The sequence below is a fragment of the Spermophilus citellus genome (genome assembly GCF_964194105.1).
Source record: "Spermophilus citellus genome assembly, chromosome: 19".
In the NCBI taxonomy this organism is placed as follows: domain Eukaryota; kingdom Metazoa; phylum Chordata; class Mammalia; order Rodentia; family Sciuridae; genus Spermophilus; species Spermophilus citellus.
The window spans coordinates 20,934,370-20,951,986 of NC_138201.1; the positions used below are offsets into that span (position 1 = coordinate 20,934,370).

At 52.8% G+C, this 17,617-nt stretch overlaps 1 protein-coding gene across 2 annotated transcripts; it reads right to left on the minus strand.

The window, feature by feature from the left end:
- Window positions 1–3,711: 3,711 nt before the first annotated feature.
- On the minus strand, window positions 3,712–16,713 carry LOC308638557 (pre-mRNA-splicing factor ISY1 homolog). Of its 2 annotated transcripts, XM_081276124.1 has the most exons (12): window positions 16,403–16,713; window positions 15,320–15,342; window positions 14,304–14,355; window positions 13,087–13,152; window positions 12,039–12,081; window positions 11,146–11,258; window positions 9,944–10,061; window positions 7,983–8,105; window positions 6,517–6,638; window positions 4,960–5,046; window positions 4,278–4,417; window positions 3,712–3,916 (listed from the first exon to the last, which is right to left on the minus strand). In XM_081276124.1, the coding sequence occupies exons 1-11, from the start codon at window positions 16,403–16,405 to the stop codon at window positions 4,310–4,312; spliced, it is 858 nt and encodes a 285-aa protein (XP_081132250.1). In that variant the 5' UTR covers window positions 16,406–16,713; the 3' UTR covers window positions 3,712–3,916; window positions 4,278–4,309. The 2 variants fall into 2 exon arrangements, with proteins under 2 accessions (XP_081132250.1, XP_081132249.1); XM_081276123.1 differs by having other exon boundaries at window positions 3,712–4,417; window positions 16,403–16,707.
- Between the last annotated feature and the right edge of the window lie 904 nt (window positions 16,714–17,617).

A 17,617-nucleotide genomic window follows, 5' to 3' on the forward strand; every position in this document is an offset into this window, starting at 1 on the left:
CGCAGCTCTTTCCCTCAGCAGCGCTCCGCCCCCAACACTCCGACTCCGCCCCCCAGCGCTGCTCTTTCCCTCAGCAGCGCTCCGCCCCCCAGCACCCCGACTCCGCCCCCTTCCGACTTCGTCCCCAGCGCGCGAGTTTCCCTCAGCAGCGCTCCGCCCCCAACATCCCGACTCCGCCCCCTCCCGACTCCGCCCCCAGCGCCGCTCTTTCCCTCAGCAGCGCTCCACTCCCAGCACTCCGACTCCGCCCCCAACACTCCGACTCCGCCCCCAGAGCCGCTCTTTCCCTCAGAAGCGCTCCGCCCCCAACACTCCGACTCCGTCCCCAGCGCCGCTCTTTCGCTCAGCAGCGCTCCGCCCCCAGCACCCTACACCGCCCCCCAGCGCCCGCTTTTGCCCCCAGCGGCGCTTAGCACCCGACTCCGCCCCCTTCCAACTCCGCTCCCAGCGCTGCTCTTTCCCTCAGCAGCGCTCCGCCCCCAACACTCCGACTCCGCCCCCAACACTCCGACTCCGCCCCCAGCGCTGCTCTTTCCCTCAGCAGCGCTCCGCCCCCCAGCACCCCGACTCCGCCCCCTTCCGACTTCGTCCCCAGCGCCCGAGTTTCCCTCAGCAGCGCTCCACCCCCAACACCCCGACTCCGCCCCCAGCGCCTCTCTTTCCCTCAGCAGCGCTCCGCCCCCAGCACTCTGACTCCGCCCCCAGCGCCGCTCTTTCCCTCAACAGCGCTTCTCCCCCAGCACCCTCCTGACTCCGCCCATAGCATCCGGACCCCGCCCTTGGAACGGCGTCCCGGAAGTCCGCCCGCTCCTCCCCGTAGCCACGTTGGGTCCCGCCCGCCAGGGAGGCCCCGCCCACATCCTGCTCGCGGCCTCGCCCCCAGCCCCAGGGGGAGCCCGGGGCCGCCCGGGGGGCCTCCTCCCCCTGCACCCGCCACGCCCTGTCCGCCAGTCCGGACCCCAGGTCCCCTCCTTCGCCGCCCAGTCCCTCTCCCCCGGGCCTCCGCCAGCCTGCTCTACCCACTGGCCTCCCAGCCCCGGGCAGGAGGGGGCCTGTCTGCCCAGCCCTGGATCCCAAGGGCCTTCTGCGCAGTGGGTCCCCGGGGAAGGGGACAGCCAGACTAGCTATCCTCGTGACAGGCGGCGGCGCAGAAGGGCAGGGCTGGCCTGGAGACCTGGGATCCCAGAGAAATGTGACCCAAGCATCTGTAAGAAGCCCCCTCAAGGGCTTCCCAGCTGCAAGGGACAGGGACCCAGTTCAAGGACACCGCCACCAGCCCAGGACCCCAGCACCCCCCAGCAGCCTTCCTGCGGGGTGCAGAGCAGGCAAAGGCCAAGCCCAGGGAGGAGACCGAGGGTGGTTTGTTCTGAGACATTGAAGTCCCCTCCCTGGGGAATCAGCCAATAGGTCCAGACGGAAGACCCCAGAGTCACTGGAAAGCCATCTGAGGTCCTCACACTCGGGGACCTCAGGTGGGAGAGGGGATTAGAGCTTCAGGAAGTGGCCTCCATTCCAAATAGGAGGCTGAGGGCATGGGAGGGAAGGTTTTGGCACCTGCTGGGGTGGCCCTGGGAGGTGGGGCCCAGCTCCCACCCCAAGTGGAGTGGAAGATCAGGAGCCAGGAGGAGGGAGGCCTGGGTGGCAGAGGAGGGACGGAGGGTGGGCAATGGTTAGCTGGATCCCACCTTGCCCTGACCTAGAATTGTTGGGGGACGGGAAAGGAGCGCCCTGATCTGGGTGTGGTGACACACATCTGTAATCCCTACCGCTGTGGAGGCTGAGGCAGGAGGATGAAAAGTTGGAGGCCAGCCTCAGCAATTTAGAGAGACCCTAAGCAACTCAACGAGACCCTGTCTCTAAATAAAATAGAAAAAGGGCTGGGGACGGGGCTCAGGGGTTAACTTAATCCCTGGTACCAATTTTTTTTTTTTTTAAAAAGAAAGAATTGAACACTTTTAAAGCTAGGAAGCAGGTGTGGAGATGGGAGGGCTAAGTAAATGTTGACTATTGGCGTCACTGTCACATGCTGGAACCATCTCAGCTAATAAATGGGGCTTGTAACCACAATGGTACGTGGATCAGAACTCCCCCAAGTTGTCACAGGAACGATTGTGCCGGAAAATCGGTCATTATTTTCTGATTTTCTGCAGTCACCATTATTAAAAATAAAGAGCCTATCACAATATCACCCAGATTTCATTTCTGTGGCCAGGGCCAGATCTATGGGACTTTCATTAGAAATAAAAATGAAAAAATTCCACAAAGACCACCAGACACCAGACCTGATGTACAGTGTCATTAGCACAAGAAGTTTGATTTTTTTTCTTATTTTTGGTACTAGGGCTTGAACCCAGGGGGTGCCTAACCCCTGAGCCCCGTCCCCAGCCTTTTTTCTATTTTATTTAGAGACAGGGTCTTGCTGAATTGCTCAGGGCCTTGCTAAGTGGCTGAGGCTGGCCTCCACCTTGCGATCCTCCTGCCTCAGCCTCCCGAGCTGCTGGGATGACAGGTGTGCGCCACCGCACCTGGTTACCCTTAAAGCCATGGGAGGGAGACTGTTTTAGACTCACAGGAAAATTGGGAGGGGTGAGGGAAGAGGAGGAAAAAAGATGGAAATGTGTCTATGGAAAAATTACCTATTTTTGCAACTGCAGGTCGGGCCAAAACTAACATAGAACACCAACAGGATCTTATTAACCAAACAAAAGCTGCCCAGACTGGTTCTGTACCCTGAGCAAGGAGTTGGGCCAAGATGACCACATCCGCACCAGTGGGTCACACCTACCCAGTCAGCTGCCCAACGTCCTGAGGCTTGGATAGTAGCCCTTGGGAGACCTTCCTCTGCTTCCAGGGTGACCAAGGGCGTCACATGTCTCATTGTAGAGACCTGTTCCACCTGCACCCCAGGCAGCCTGATAAGGACCCGAGGAGGAGACGAGGGGCTTAGTCTACCAAAAGCCTAGAACACTTGGCTTTCAGGATGGGCTTGCTCCAGGTGCACCCTCTTCCCAAGTGTTGAATTCCCTGCTGTCCTCCCCCTAAATGCAGGAAGGAGCACTGTGGCCCGGCTGTGCCCCTTGGGAGACAAACTCCTACCTGGGCCCAGGCTCACCCAGGCCCTGGGCCCAGTCCACCATCCCAGGGGCTCAGACATAGGTCAGTTGGTTCTCAGGCCATCTGAAGCCTCTGTCCAGACCACAGGATCGCCAAGACCCCGGGACAAACTTTGAGACAGCAGGAGCACTCCTGGACTTACAGTCGAGGCCCAGAGGGACTCAGTATGCTCACGCCTCAGCCCCCAGCTCCAGCCAAGCCTGGGCTGCTGCTGGGCCCAGAGTCTCTCAGGGCTGCCAAGGCTCCAGCCCTCACCTCCCCCTTCCCTGTTCACAGCTCTAGGGCTGCTCGGTTCCCTGCAGCCTTGGGCTTCCACCAGGAGTCAGCACCAGCCACCAGCCGGGCCTTGCTGTCCCCTGACACTGCCACCTGCAGCCACATGGGGTGTCTGCCATGGCCAACCCAGGGGGCGGGCCTGCAGGGTCCCCTGTGGCCTGGGCTGGGTTGTCTCCAGCCGGGAGCTGCCGCCCCAGAGCGCCCCCTGCAGGCCGCAGAGTCCCTCAGCAACTCTGGCCTCGCAAGTTCTTTCTTGTGGACTCTCATTCCTGTCACTTAGTTGTCACCTCAGGGAACAAACGGCAGGCGCAGAGCTTCCTCTTTCTTGTAAAAATCTTTAATAAAAATAGTTGTGTGCAGAACAGGTTAGAAAACAGAAGTGACCAGTTCAGTGGTCTTGGTCCCTGGGCGGGAGACGGGAAGCAGGCTGGGGTAGTCAGAGCCAGCGCAGGGTCCAGAGGAACAGGGCCACTCTGGCTGGCGGCCCATGGGGGAGGGTTTAGGGTCAACCCAGCATCTCATTTTTCTAGAAAAAAAATCAACACTTTTTTTTTGGTGTGTGTGGTTCCAGGGAATGAACCAGTGACGTTCCACCACTGCGCCACCCCCGTGCTGCTTAGTTTTTATTGAAAGATAGAATCTTGTTACGTGGCTGAGGCTGGCCTCCAACTTGCGATCCTCCTGCCTCAGCCTCCGAAGCTGCTGGGATCACGGCGTGGGCCACCGTGCTGGCTCCTTTTACACACTTTGGAACAGCTGGCAAGGCTCTCCCCTGGGATTAGCCCAGGAGACCAGGAAAGAGATGAAGGATGAGAAGGGAGCAGGGCCTCGCAGCGCCACCTGTTGGCACGCAGGGTGGCTGCAGGGGCACAAGACATCGAGCCCACCTTCCAGACTCCTGGGAGGGCACCAGCCTGGCCTAATATCCCAGGAGCCTTCTGGCCTCCTCACTCTGGGCCTGCAGGGTCTCGCTGGCGTACTTCTGCAGCAACTCCATCTTCTTCCTTCGCACGAGCGCCTCTTCAATCTGTGGATGTCCAGAGTAGAGGGCTGACTCTTTATATTTGGGGGGTGGGGGGGGGACCAGGGATGGAACCCCAGGGCCCTCGACCCCTGAGCCCCATCCCCAGCCCTATCTTGTATTTTGTTTAGAGACAGGGTCTCCCTGAGCTGCTTAGCACCTAAGTTGTTGAGGCTGGCCTCCAATTTGCGATCCTCCTGCCTCAGCCTCCGGAGGCGCTGGGATGACAGGTGGGTGCTGCCAACAGGCCTGACTCTTTATCTAGGGAGCAGGGCCTCGCAGAGGCAGAACCCAGCGAGAAGGGAGTCCCTGTGGGAGACGTCCACAGAAGAGGGGAGACTCCCTCCCTTTGGAAGCATTTGACTAAAAGAATGTTTGAGGCTAAGGCTGCAGGATCTCTGGGTTCCAGGCCCTTCCATGAGCATGACGGCAAGCGCCCTGGAGAGGAAGGACCCCGCAGACCCCCTGGGGTACTCTGCAGAGCCTGCTCTGGTGACCCAGGGACCCCAGCAACACCCCACTCCGTGCCGCCCAAAGCTCCATCCTACCTCCTGTTGGGATGGCACCGGGACGTGTGCGATGAACTTCTGCTGCCCGTCCTCGCCTGCCCTCTCCTGGCTGCCTTCCTCATCCGACTAGAGACAGCAAGCACAAGACCGTCAGCATGACCCGCCACGGGAAGCTCAGCATCTCAATAAAACGCACCGCGACACAGCTGCTGGCCAACGAACACGGGAGCCCGGATGCTTACGCCAGACACACTAGACACGTGCTGGGGTCGGAACCCAGGGGCGCTTGACCCCTGAGCCCTGTCCCCCTCCTTTTTACTTTTTAACTTGAGACAGGGTCTCACTAAGTAGCTTAGAGATTATTATGTTGCTGAGGCTGGCCTCCAACTTGTGATCCTCCTGCCTCAGCCTCCACAATACCTTTATTTATTTTTCTGTGGTGCAGAGGATTGAACCCAGGGCCTTGCACGTGCTAGGCAAGCGCTCTACCACTGAGCCACCAACCCAGCCCAATTTTTTTTTTTTTATTTAAAAATGTACCTTACAAAGAAAAAAGATCAACTCAGGCTGCCTAGGAGTCAGTCACTAATAACTAAGGAAATAACGTAGACTCGGAAGGGTGGCCACCCAGCCTCCAAGTGGGGAACTGCATTAGTAATGACTGTGACTCAAACATGGGCTATAGGGGCCGGGCACGGGAGCACACGCCTATAATCCCAGGAACTGGGGAGGCTAAGGCTGGAGGATCTCAAGGTGGAGGCCAGCCTCAGCAACTTAGTGAGATCCTGTCTCAAAAGTGAAAGAAAATAATTTTAATTATTTTTTTACTTGTAGACACAGGAGATTTATTATTTTATTTATTTTATGGGGTGCTGAGGATCGAACCCAGGGCCTCACATGTGCCAGGCAAGTGCTCTACCCTTGAGCCCCAGCCCTTTTTATTTTTAGAATTAAGACGAGGTCTTGGGCTGGGGTTCAGGAGGCTGAGGCAGGAGGATCGCAAGGTGGAGGCCAGCCTCAGCAACTTAGTGAGGCGCTGAGCAACTCAGTGAGACCCTGTCTCTAAATGCTTTAGTTTTGGCCCCAAATGACACAATGACAGAGGATGAGAGATTTTTAGGGTTTGCTGCAGTGAGAGACGGTGGGTGGGAAGGTGGCTTCAAAGACACCCAGGGCTGAGGGTCTCTGTGGAAAACCCACTCGTGTCTTTTTTTTCTCTTGGTCCCAGGGATGGAACCCAGGGGCGCTTACCCACTGAGCCCCGTCCCCAGCCCTTTTTGTTTTATTTAGAGACAAGGCTTTGCTTTGTTGCTGAGGCTGGCCTCCAACTTGCGATCCTCCTGCCTCAGCCTCCAGAGCCCCTAGGATGACATGCGTGCTCCACCGTCCCCAGCTGAAAGGCACATCTTTAAGAGGGAAGAAGATCATCCCTGGAGTCCCACGGCCAGGCTGCTGGAATCCCTCTGTGATGCTCAGGTGACCAACACCCTGCAGGTGAGGCAGCTGGCCTTGACCCCTGACCCCTGGTTTCTGGACAGAGCTTCTCCGGCCTCTGAGAGCAGAGGACAGTGAGCACCCAGGGTACCCGGGCCATACCTCCTCCTCGGTGACGGCGTAGATGTTGACCTCCTCCTCTTCCTCCTCCTCCTCCTCCTTCTCCCCTCTGGCCAGTCGGGCGTCTCTCTCGGCCTTCCATTTCTCCACCAGCTCAGCTCTGACTGCAGACAAGGAGGAGCGGGCGCTGTTTATTCTCATCTCTCAACAGCTCCCACCAGCGACAGGAAAAGACCAAGATGCTCCTCGGGAAAGGGTCACCTCATTCTGCCCTGGAGGGACGGGACTGCACTGGCCCGGCACCTCTGACTATTTATTTATTTATAGTTTTTAAAAAATGTCTTCTCCTTAGCTCCCCGTCACAGCAGCGAGCAACCTGCCATGTCCCACCTACACGGGGTGTGACGTCCCACTCCTGTGGCTGGACCTGCTGCGGGGTGTCCCTGGTCGTGGGTTCCTCTGTGAACATGGGAAAGGGACGTCCATTCATTCCCCTGTCTCTCCCAGTCCCTCCCCTCCCTTCCCTTCACTCCCCTGCGTCTCATCCAATGAACTGCTGTCCCCCCCTTATTGTGGGTCAGCGTCCCCATATCAGAGAGGACACTCAGCCTTTGGTTTTGGGGGACTGGCTTATTTCACTCAGCGTGATCGTCTCCAGCTCCATCCATTGACCAGCAAATGTCGTCATTTCATCCTTCTTGATGGCTGAGTAATATTCCACTGTGCATAAACACCATAGTGTCTTTATCCGTCCATCTGCTGAAGGACACCTAGGCTGGTTCCATAGCTTACTGTTGTGAATTGAGCTGCTATAAACACTGATGTGGCTGTGTCCCTGTCGTGTACTGATTTTAAGCCCTTTGGATTTAAACCGAGGAGTGGGACGGCTGGGTCCCATGGTGGTCCCATTCCACACTTTCTGAGGAATCTCCATCCTGCTCTCCAGAGTGGCCAAAGCAACCTGCAGTCCCAGCAGCCATGAGTGAGTGACCTTCTCCCCACATCCTCGCCCACACTGTTGTCCCTTATTGACAACTGCCTGACATCCTGACCCACGTCTGACTTTGAGTCACTGTAAGGAAGCGTGTGTTATTCGGGACTCGATCGGGGCTCTCCCACCGGGCTACACCCTGGCCCTTGCTTCAAGATGACTTTTAAAATAGGATCTGGCTAAGTCTCCTTTTGGAGAAAATTCCTTTCGGGCATAAGGCTCTATTGAAAACCCCACTTTCAGCCCGGACAGGGGCACACGCCTGTCATCCCAGCAGCTGGGGAGGCTGAGGCAGGAGGATCACAAGTTGGAGGCCAGCCTCAGCACATAGCGAGGCCCTGAGCCACTCAGCGAGACCCTGTCTCTAAATAAAATAGAAAAAGGGGCTGGGGATGGGGCTCAGGGGTGGAGTGACCCCGGGGTTCAACTCCTGGCGCCAAAAAGAAATAAATGCACCCCATTCTGAAAGCAGAGACCCGACCCAGAGGCCTCCCAGAGTGCAACGGTGCTCACTCACGTTTCTTCTCATAGTCTTGCTCCAGGGGCACAATGACACCGTCGTCTTCATCCAGGTATCCATAGTATTCAAAGTCAATCGCCTTCATGAGCTCGGCCCGCGTCTTTCTGGGAGGAGGAAGAGCTACCAGAAACAGAGGGCCTCAGGTGAGTGCGCAGGTGACAGTGCCGTGAGCCTCTGTCACACACAACGCGGCACAGCCACACCGCACGTGTGGTCAGGAGGACACCAGGGAACAGGCATCATGTAGTGGAGGGACCTCAGAGGGGTGTGACCCTTTTGGAAATCAGTGCTTTGGTCTCATCAATGAGTTTCACAGGAATCCAGGCTGGAGGCTGAGGCAGGAGGATCCCAAGTTGGAGGCCAGCCTCAGCCACTCAGCCAGGCCCTGACCAACTCAGCGAGACCCTGACTCTAAATAAAATGCAAAATAGGGCTGGGGACGGGGCTCAGGGGTTTATATGTTTAGTTAATATTTTTTTAGCTGTCAATGGGCCTTTATTTAATTTATTGATTTATATAAGGTGCTGAGACTCGAACCCAGGGCCTCACACATGCCAGGCAAGTGCTCTACCCCCGAGCCCCAGCCCCAGGCCCCAATATACAATTTAAATAAATAGAATTACATTTTTTCAAAAAGGTAGAATAAAACAACTAGAAAACAACACAGGACAATGTCAACAGCACACACAACCCGGGTCCCATTCTTTTCTGCTTCTCCCATTTTTTTTTTTTTTTTTTTTGGAACAAAGTGTTTATTTAGATGACTTTTCTAAGAAGCAAAATTAAAATACACTTCAGCTCCAGGCCAGCATTTTCAAATTACAGTTCTGAAAGGCCCAGGTTTGGCTATAATTCCCCACAGCTGTGGTGGGAAGAAAAGAAGAGAGAGAACTGGAATTCAGAAGGAAACGGCTTCACTCTCCTCGATTTTTTCAAAATATGATTTATTACTATTATTATTATTCATTATTTTGGTACTAGGGACTAAGCCAAGGGTGCTCTACCGCTGAGCCCCATCCCCAGTTCTTTTTATTTTTTTTATTTTGAGACAGAGTCTTGCTAAGTGGCTGAGGCTGGCCTCCAACTTGTGATCCTCCTGCCTCGGCCTCCCGATTCGCTGGGATGACAGGTGCACATCCCCGTGCCCAGCTTTCTTCCATTTATACAAGTTAGGGTTTGACACAAGATTTTTATTCGTTTATCAGTTATAATTTTTTTCAACTGCGACGTGAACATGACTCAATAACTTCAGAACCTGCCTTTATCACTTTGGGGAACCCCACATCCAGATGGACAATCGAGCCTGTACAGAGAGGGTAGAATTCCACACCAGCCAATCCTGGGCTCGCTCTGCAGCCCCAATTTTGTGCCCTAGACCTGTGATTTCAGCCTATTATATATATATATATATTATATATTAATGTTATTATTTTCTCATTTGAAATGGGGAAAAATAAATTCCTATACAACAGGGATGTTGTGCAAGCTAACACATAATATGGAAGATCACCTTACATATAGCACATATAGCATAGAGCCAGGTGTGGTGGGGCATGCCTGCATCCCAGCAGCTAGGGAGGCTGAGGCAGGAGGATTGAAGGTTGGAGGCCAGCCTCAAAAATTTGGCAAGGCCCTAAATAACTGAATGAGACCCTGTCTCTAAATAAAATACAAAAAGGGCTGGGGATGGAGCTCAGTGCCCCTGGGTTCAATTCCTAATACCAAAAAACAACGAAACCATACACCTTGGGCTGGGGATGTGGCTCAAGCGGTAGCGCACTCGCCTGGCATGCGTGCAGCCCGGGTTCGATCCTCAGCACCACATACCAACAAAGATGTTGTGTCCGCTGAGAACTAAAAAATAAATATTTAAAAAAAAAAAAAAAACATACACCTTATCTACTGTTATGAACAACAACATCTGGAGGCTAAAAATTTTACAAATACAAGTTACGTACGTTCTTTTTCAAACAGCTCTCTAACTCCAGGCAAATCTTTTGCTGCTCCGAAGTACTTGTAACCTCGGTTTCCTGGGACTTCCTTCCCTTCATGATCCAGCATTTTAGGGCCTACTTTCTTACAGGAAGGGAAAAAGAACAAATAGATCTGATTTATACACTTACTATTTCCATGTCTATAAATATATTTTAAGATACCCATGGGGCTGGGGCTGGGGCTGGGGCTCAGGGTTAGAGCGCTCGCCTGGCACATCTGAGGCCCTGGGTTTGATCCTCAGCACCACGTAAAAATAAATAAAATAAAGATATTGGGCCCATCTACAGCTAAAAAGTAAACATTAAAAAAAAAAGGGTAATGATAATACCCTTTTTAAAAAAATAATAATAAGGCTAAATACAGTGGCGTACACTCAGAATCCTAGCAACTCAGGAGGCGGAGAAATTCAATTTGAAGACCAGTGTGGGTAACTTAGCAAGACCCTTCCTCAAAATATAAAAAAAATAGGGGCTGGGGTTGTGGCTGAGTGGTAGAGTGCTCGCCTAGCACATGTGAGGCACTAGGTTCGATCCTCAGCACCACATAAAAATGAAATAAAGATATTTAAATATAAGTAAATAAAAAAAATTTGTGTATATATATATATATATATATATATATATATATATATATATATATTGTCCAGCGCTGTAGCGCACACCTGTCATCCCAGCAGATTTGGAGGCCGAGACAGGAGGATCACAAGTTGGAGGCCAGCCTCAGCATCTTAGTGAGGCTCTAAGCCACTCAGTGAGACCCTGTCTCTAAATAAAAAGTATTCAAAAGGCTGGGGACAGGGCTCATGGGTTAATAAACACCCCTTGGTTCAACCCCCAGTTGAGAGGGAGATAATCTGAGTAACGACGGTGATCAAAGCCCTCCTCGGTGACAGAACAAGAGAGGGGGCTGGCAGAACTGGGAGGCCACCTGCCCGACCTGGCTCCGCCCACCAGTCTGGCCTGGCCCCGCCCACCGGCCTATCCCATCACCTACCTGGCCCCACCCAGTGCCCTAGCCCCGCCCACAGGCCTATCCCACCCCCAGCCTGGCCACGCCTACCAACCTGCCCTCCCACCAGCCTGGACCCACCCACCATCAGGGCCCCGCCCATCAGCACAGCCCCACCCACCAGCACGCCCGCCCCTGGGGGCTGCGGTGCACTTACTCCATAATCAGGGCCGCCCAACTCCTTGATGCGCACCTCCCAGTGTCCCTTCTCCCTCAGCAGCTTATTGATCTCATCATTCAGGTCGCGAATTCGGAATTCACCTAAACCAGCTGGAGAAACGCACCTGTCAATAGGGTTCTCCCAAATGCCACACCTCAGAAAAGACCACAGCGCCCCAACACGGGCACTGCACACCCACCCCGCACTATGGCCGCACACTACAGGTGGACGGCAGGTGGAGAGCCCCTCAATCCACAGGAATAACCCACACATGCAAACGAAGGGCTACAGTTATCAAGGGCTCCCACTAATTTTTTTTGGGGGGAGGACCAGGATTGAACCCAGCGTCCTGAACCCCTGAACCCCATCCCCAGCCCTAGTTTGAATTTTATTTAGAGACAGGGTCTCCCTGAGTGGCTTGGGGCCTCGCTGTTGCTGAGGCTGGCTTGGAACTCACAATCCTCCTGCCTCAGCCTCCTGAGCTGCTGGGATTAGGTGTGTGCCACCATGCCCAGATGAGTTCCCACTAATGTAAGAGAAAACAAAAATCCTTAAAAAAAAAAAAAAACTTTATTCTGATTAGCAACCCAAGACATCCTATAACCTAAAAACCTGCAGTTTCATTTATTATTAAATTATTAAAATAACAAGTTATTAGCTGGGCTCGGTGGCAAACACCAGTAATCTCAAGAGCTCAGGAGGCTGAGGCAGGAGGATCGCAAGTTGGAGGCCAGTCTCAGCAACTTAGCAAGGCCCTGAGCAACTCAGCGATACCCTGTCTCTAAATAAAATAGACAAAAGGGCCGGGGATGGGGCTCAGGGGTTAAGCATCCATGATTTCAATTCCTGACACCAAAAAATAAAAGAAAATAAATGACAAGGTAGCTTACCATTCTGAATCTGAGCCACTTTTTTAGAGATCTCTCCAATGATCTGTGGGGGAAAAAAAAGAAGAACAAATAAAGTAGTACGTTCATGATGTTTGAATACATCGAAAAACACTGGAAAACTGTAATTCAAAATTACTGGTTAAAAATACTTAGAAGATCAGGGGGCTGGGGCTGGGGTTGAGTGGCAGAGCACTTGCCTCGCATGCGTGAGGCCCTGGATTCGATCGTCAGTACCATATTTAAATAAATAAATAAAATAAAGGTGTTGTGGCCACTTAAAAATAAATAAAGATATTACGTCCATCGACAAGTAAAAAAATTTAAAAAAAAGATACTTAAAATCGTTCTGCCACCCTCTGTCCTATGCACGCATGTATCTGTATGTGTCCAACTATCTTCCCACCAAGCAGCACTGATGGCCGAGTCCCAGGCACTGTGCTAGGTTCACATGACACAGCCAAGGACCTGGCCCCGCCCACAGACCTGGCCCCACCCACTAGCCTATCCCACCAGCAGTCTGGCCCCACCCACGGTCTATCCCATCACCAGTCTGGCCCCATCCATCAGCCTGGCCCCACCCACCGGCCTATCCCACCACCAGCCTGGCCCCGCCCACAGTCTATCCCATCACCAGTCTGGCCCCACCCATCAGCCTGGCTCCACCCACCGGCCTATCCCACCACCAGCCTGGCCCCGCCCACAGACCTGGCCCCACCCACTAGCCTATCCCACCAGCAGCCTGGCCCCGCCCACGGTCTATCCCACCACCAGTGTGGCCCCACCCATCAGCCTGGCCCCATCCACGGTCTATCCCATCACCAGTCTGGCCCCACCCATCAGCCTGGCTCCACCCACCGGCCTATCCCACCACCAGTGTGGCCCCGCCCACCAGCCTGGCCCCGCCCACAGTCTATCCCATCACCCATCAGCCTGGCTCCACCCACCAGCCTAGTCCCGCCCACCGGCCTATCCCACCACCAGTGTGGCCCCGCCCATCAGCCTGGCCCCCCCCCATCAGAGACTGATAGCAGAGTCACCCAGAAAGTACCTGTCGCCTCCATTTCTCAGCTTTGGGCAGTTCTGTACATTCTGAGGCTAGGAAGGGTCTTCTTTCCTGTGGAGAAACAAAATAACACGTGTGGCCACTTGTCACAAAGTCAGGCGGCCTTCACAGCGGATTCCCCCCTACAGCCTAAAATGTCTGATGGTGGAAACACACAGGGAGGTGTCAGTCCCAGAAGAGTCTCATCCAGCTTCAAACCTCACCCTGCAATCACTTCTCAGAAACCAAATATCAAAGCTGCAGGCGGTGGCGCACGCCTGTCGTTCCAGTGGCTCGGGAGGCTGAGGCAGGAGGATCGCAAGTTGGAGGCCAGCCTCAGCCACTTAGCGAGGCCCTGTGCAACTCAGTGAGACCCTGTCTCTAAATTAAATAGAAAAAGGGCTGGGGATGGGGCTCAGGGGGTTGGGCACCCCAGGGTTCAATCCCTGGTTATCCAAAAAAAAAAAAAAAATAGAGAAAAAAATATTCAATTCAATGTATCTAGTAGAGTCAAACACCACAACAGATGTCCAGCGGTAAGAGAGATGGCTAAATAAAGCATCCATCCTGTGGCAGTTATGCCACCTTAACATGTGACACCTAATAAAGAAAAAATAAAATTACAGCATTTGCAGGTAAATAGATGGAGCTGGAGACTATCCCGCTAAGTGAAATAAGCCAGTCCCCCAAAACCAAAGGCCCAATGTCCTCTCTGATGTGCGGATGCTGACCCACAATAAGGGGAGGGCAGGTGGCAATTCACTGGAGAAAATGGAAAATCCAGGAGACAGATGATCACGCTGCCCCAGGAATAGTGGGGAACATCTGGAATTCAAGTACACAGATTTTTTTTTTTTTTGCAGTATGAGGGGTAGAATCCAGGAGAACTTTACCACTGAACTTCATCCCCAAACTTTTCAGGATGTCTCAAAACATATTTTTATTTTATTTTATTTATTTATTTTGAGATGGGCTCTCTCTCTCTCTCTCTCTCAGTGGCAGAGGCTGGCCTCGAAACTTGCGATCCTCCTGCCTCAGCCTCCCAAATCGCCAAGATTACACACGTGGGGCCAGGGCACCCTGCTCAAGTGTACAGACTCTTTTTCGCGCATCAGCCAAGTGCAGGCAGGAAGATCTGGAGTTCAAAGTCCGCCCAGGAAGGAGTTTCCCTGCATCTGGGCTTGAGGTATGTTTACTAGAAAATGAAGAAGATTGATTCCAACCTTCACTTTTCCTTCTTCCAATTGAGCTTGGCGAAATCGGGCTAAGGCCGTCCTAGGAAGGATAAAAAAAAAAAACACTGCATTAGGTCCTGCTCCCGGATCTCCTCCCAGCCAAGACACTGGCAGGGGGACAGTGACCACACTTGGTGTCAATCATAGAAATTGACATTCAGAAACCACACATTGGGTAAGGATTTCCAATGTTCAAAGACTGGGGCATAGAAGGTCATTTGTATGACTGAACCTCCAATATTTCTTTTACTATTTCTTCTTCTTTTTTAAAAATATTTATTTTTTAGTTGTAGGTGGACACAATATTTTATTTTTATGGGGTGCTGAGGATCGAACCCAGTGCCTCACGCATGCGAGGCAAGCACTCTACCACTGAGTCACAACTCCAGCCCTCTTTTTTTTTTCTTTTTTTTTTAATACCAGGGATTGAACTCAGGAGATTTAACCCCTGAGCCCCGTCCCCAACCCTTTTTTTCTATTTTATTTAGAGACAGGGTCTCGCTGAGTTGCTGAGGGCCTCACTAAGTGGCTGAGGCTGGCCTCCAACTTGCGATCCTCCTGCCTCAGCCTCCTGAGCCACTGGGATCACAAGCCTGCGTCACGGTGCCTAGCTATCTATTTGACTTCCACTGCACAGAAGGACTGGGGAAAACTCTAGTTCACAGACCACTGTGATAAATGACATCCAGATGTTAACAGAGTGACATCTCAGGGTGTCCTAGTGGTGAATCCCGCACTATCCAGAGGTGAACAAATATTCAGCCAGTGTAGATTCTGGAAGCTGCCAGAATTTACTAGAGGAGACAATTTTTCAGCTGAAAATGGATTGACGGCTGGGGTTGTAGCTGAGTGGTAGTTACTTGGAGAGGGAGCCTAGCATGTGTGAGGTACTGGCTTTGATTCCCAGCAGCCTACATTGAATAAATAAAGGTACACCGACAACTTAAAAAAAAAAAAAAAAACTCCTTTAAAAATAATAATTAAAAAAAAGAATTAATACTTACATGGCCTTTTCTGCATTTCGAGCCTAGAAAAAGAGAAGAAAAAAAAAATATTAAAAAATGTTTAAAATCCTTCTCTGCATTTACTTTATTTTATTTATTTATTTTTTACAGTACTGGGATTGAACCCAGGGGTGCTTCACCCCTGAGCCCCATCCCCAGCCCTTTTTCTATTTTATTTAGAGACAGGGTCTCGCTGAGTTGCTTTGGGGCCTTACTAAGTTGCTGAGGCTGGCCTCCAATTTGCGATCCTCCTGCCTCAGCCTCCCAAAGGGTTGGAAATATAGGTGCCACGGGGCCCAGCCTGTGTTTATTTTGTATGTATCTATTTTTATTTAAATAACTCAGTTTTATACACATTCATACTTCTATGGCTATGAACACGCTTGCAAGTATTAAATAAATATTCTTCTCTGTGCACATATAGGTAAACACTTATCCAACAAGGTTATTTTTGTGGAGGAGGTCATCCGGGTCTCAGTCTACCACCGATCAACTTAGAGACACCCGGAAACCTGAGATCCACTTGGCGTAAAGTCGCCTAGTAAATTACAGACTAGTAAAAATCTCACCTAAGAAAACTTCAGGAACTAATATTACAGTAACCAAGCCTCTTGGCACCAGCACTCTGTGCACTCGCAATGTTGACACATTGTAATGTTCCTGGAACCAAAGAGCCAGCAACCCCGGCGCCATGGTGCACGCCTGGCATCCCAGCAGCTCGGGAGGCTGAGGCAGGAGGATCGCGAGTTGGAGGCCAGCCTCAGCAACTGAGCGAGGCCCTGAGCAACGCAGCGAGATACTGATCCAAAAAGGGCTGGGGATGTAGCTCAGTGATTAAGGGCCCGTGGGTTCAATAATAGGTAACAAAAAATTTTAAAAAAATAAGACATCCCCCCGAGGTGGCCTCCGTTTTCTCTCCCAGCCTCAACAGCTACAGGAGGCAGGAGGAGGAGAGTCCAGGGTTACGCCTACGGAGACTGAAACCCACGCAAACGTGCACGGCCGAACCCCGACGCCGGGAGCCCTCGCGACCTGCCGCCGGTCCCCTCCTTCCCCGCCCACGCACCCACCCACCCGACTCACCATGGCGAGGGTGAGGACGCCGCCCTGGGGCCGCGCGGCCCCGGCCCACCTTGCTTCACAGCCGGCTACGAGGCCGCCGCTCGCGGGAACTGAAAATTCTAAGTGCCGCCAGACACGGAGCTTTGTGTCGGAAGAATAAAGGAAAAGGGCCGGAAGTAAACGTGCGCTTGAAGGACCGGAAGTGAAGGACAGGAAGTCAATGTGAGCCGAGGGAGGAGGAAAATAACGTACGAACGTTCTTGGGGGGGCTGGGTGGCCTTCCCACGACCGTAAGACGCAAAATAGCGCGAGTACGTGGGAAGGGGCGGTGGAGAGAGGGGCGTCGGTAGTATTACGCCTGCGCAGTGCAACGGGGATGTTTGGGCGGCCGGGTTTTCTTCTCGCGAGAACATATGCTTCTCGCGCTAACAAGTGTTTCCCGCGATATCAAGTGTTTCTCGCGATAACAAGTGTTTTACGTGTTACCTGTTGATGCGGCGGAAGTGAGCGAAATCGGGGTTTGTGGGTGCGGGCAGCCGTCGGGGGTTATTGTCGCCTCTTTGCCTCTCCCGCTGCGCCTCTTCTTGGTTCTTCCGTGAGAGCAAATGTCATCCCTTTAGAAACTATTCGTCCCCCTCTCTTCGCACAAACGGAGTCTTTACCACCCGCCCTCGTGGACTGTGGCCCCAGCTGCTGCAGAAATCCGAGCCGGTGTCTCGGGTCCGATGGGAACGCGAGTCCCTTCCTTGGGGACTCGTGTAAACGTCCCCTTCCCTTGTCATTTACATGGGGTCTGGGCGTTTGCTGAGTTCGTCTGCTGGCACCGAGGGGCGCAGGACGTCATCCTCCTCTAAAAGGACTGAAGCCGGGCGCGGAGTTGGCGCCTGTCATCCCAGCGACTCGGGAGGCAGAGGCAGTAGGATCGCAAGTTGGAGGCCAGCCTCAGCCACTTAGGGAGGCCGTGTCTCTAAATAAAATTTTAAAAAGGCTGGAGATGGGCTCAGTGGCACCAAGGGTTGAACCCAGGAGCCCTTAACCACCAAGCCCCATCCCCAGCCCTTTTAATATTTATTTAGAGACACGGTCTCACCGAGTTGCTTAGCACCTTGCTTTGGCTGAGGCTGGCCTCCAAGTTGTGATCCTCCTGCCTCAGCCTCCAGAACTGCTTGGATGACAGGCGTGTGCCACCGTGCCTGGCTGTGATGTGATTCCTTGCTTTCTACTGTTTTTTTATTT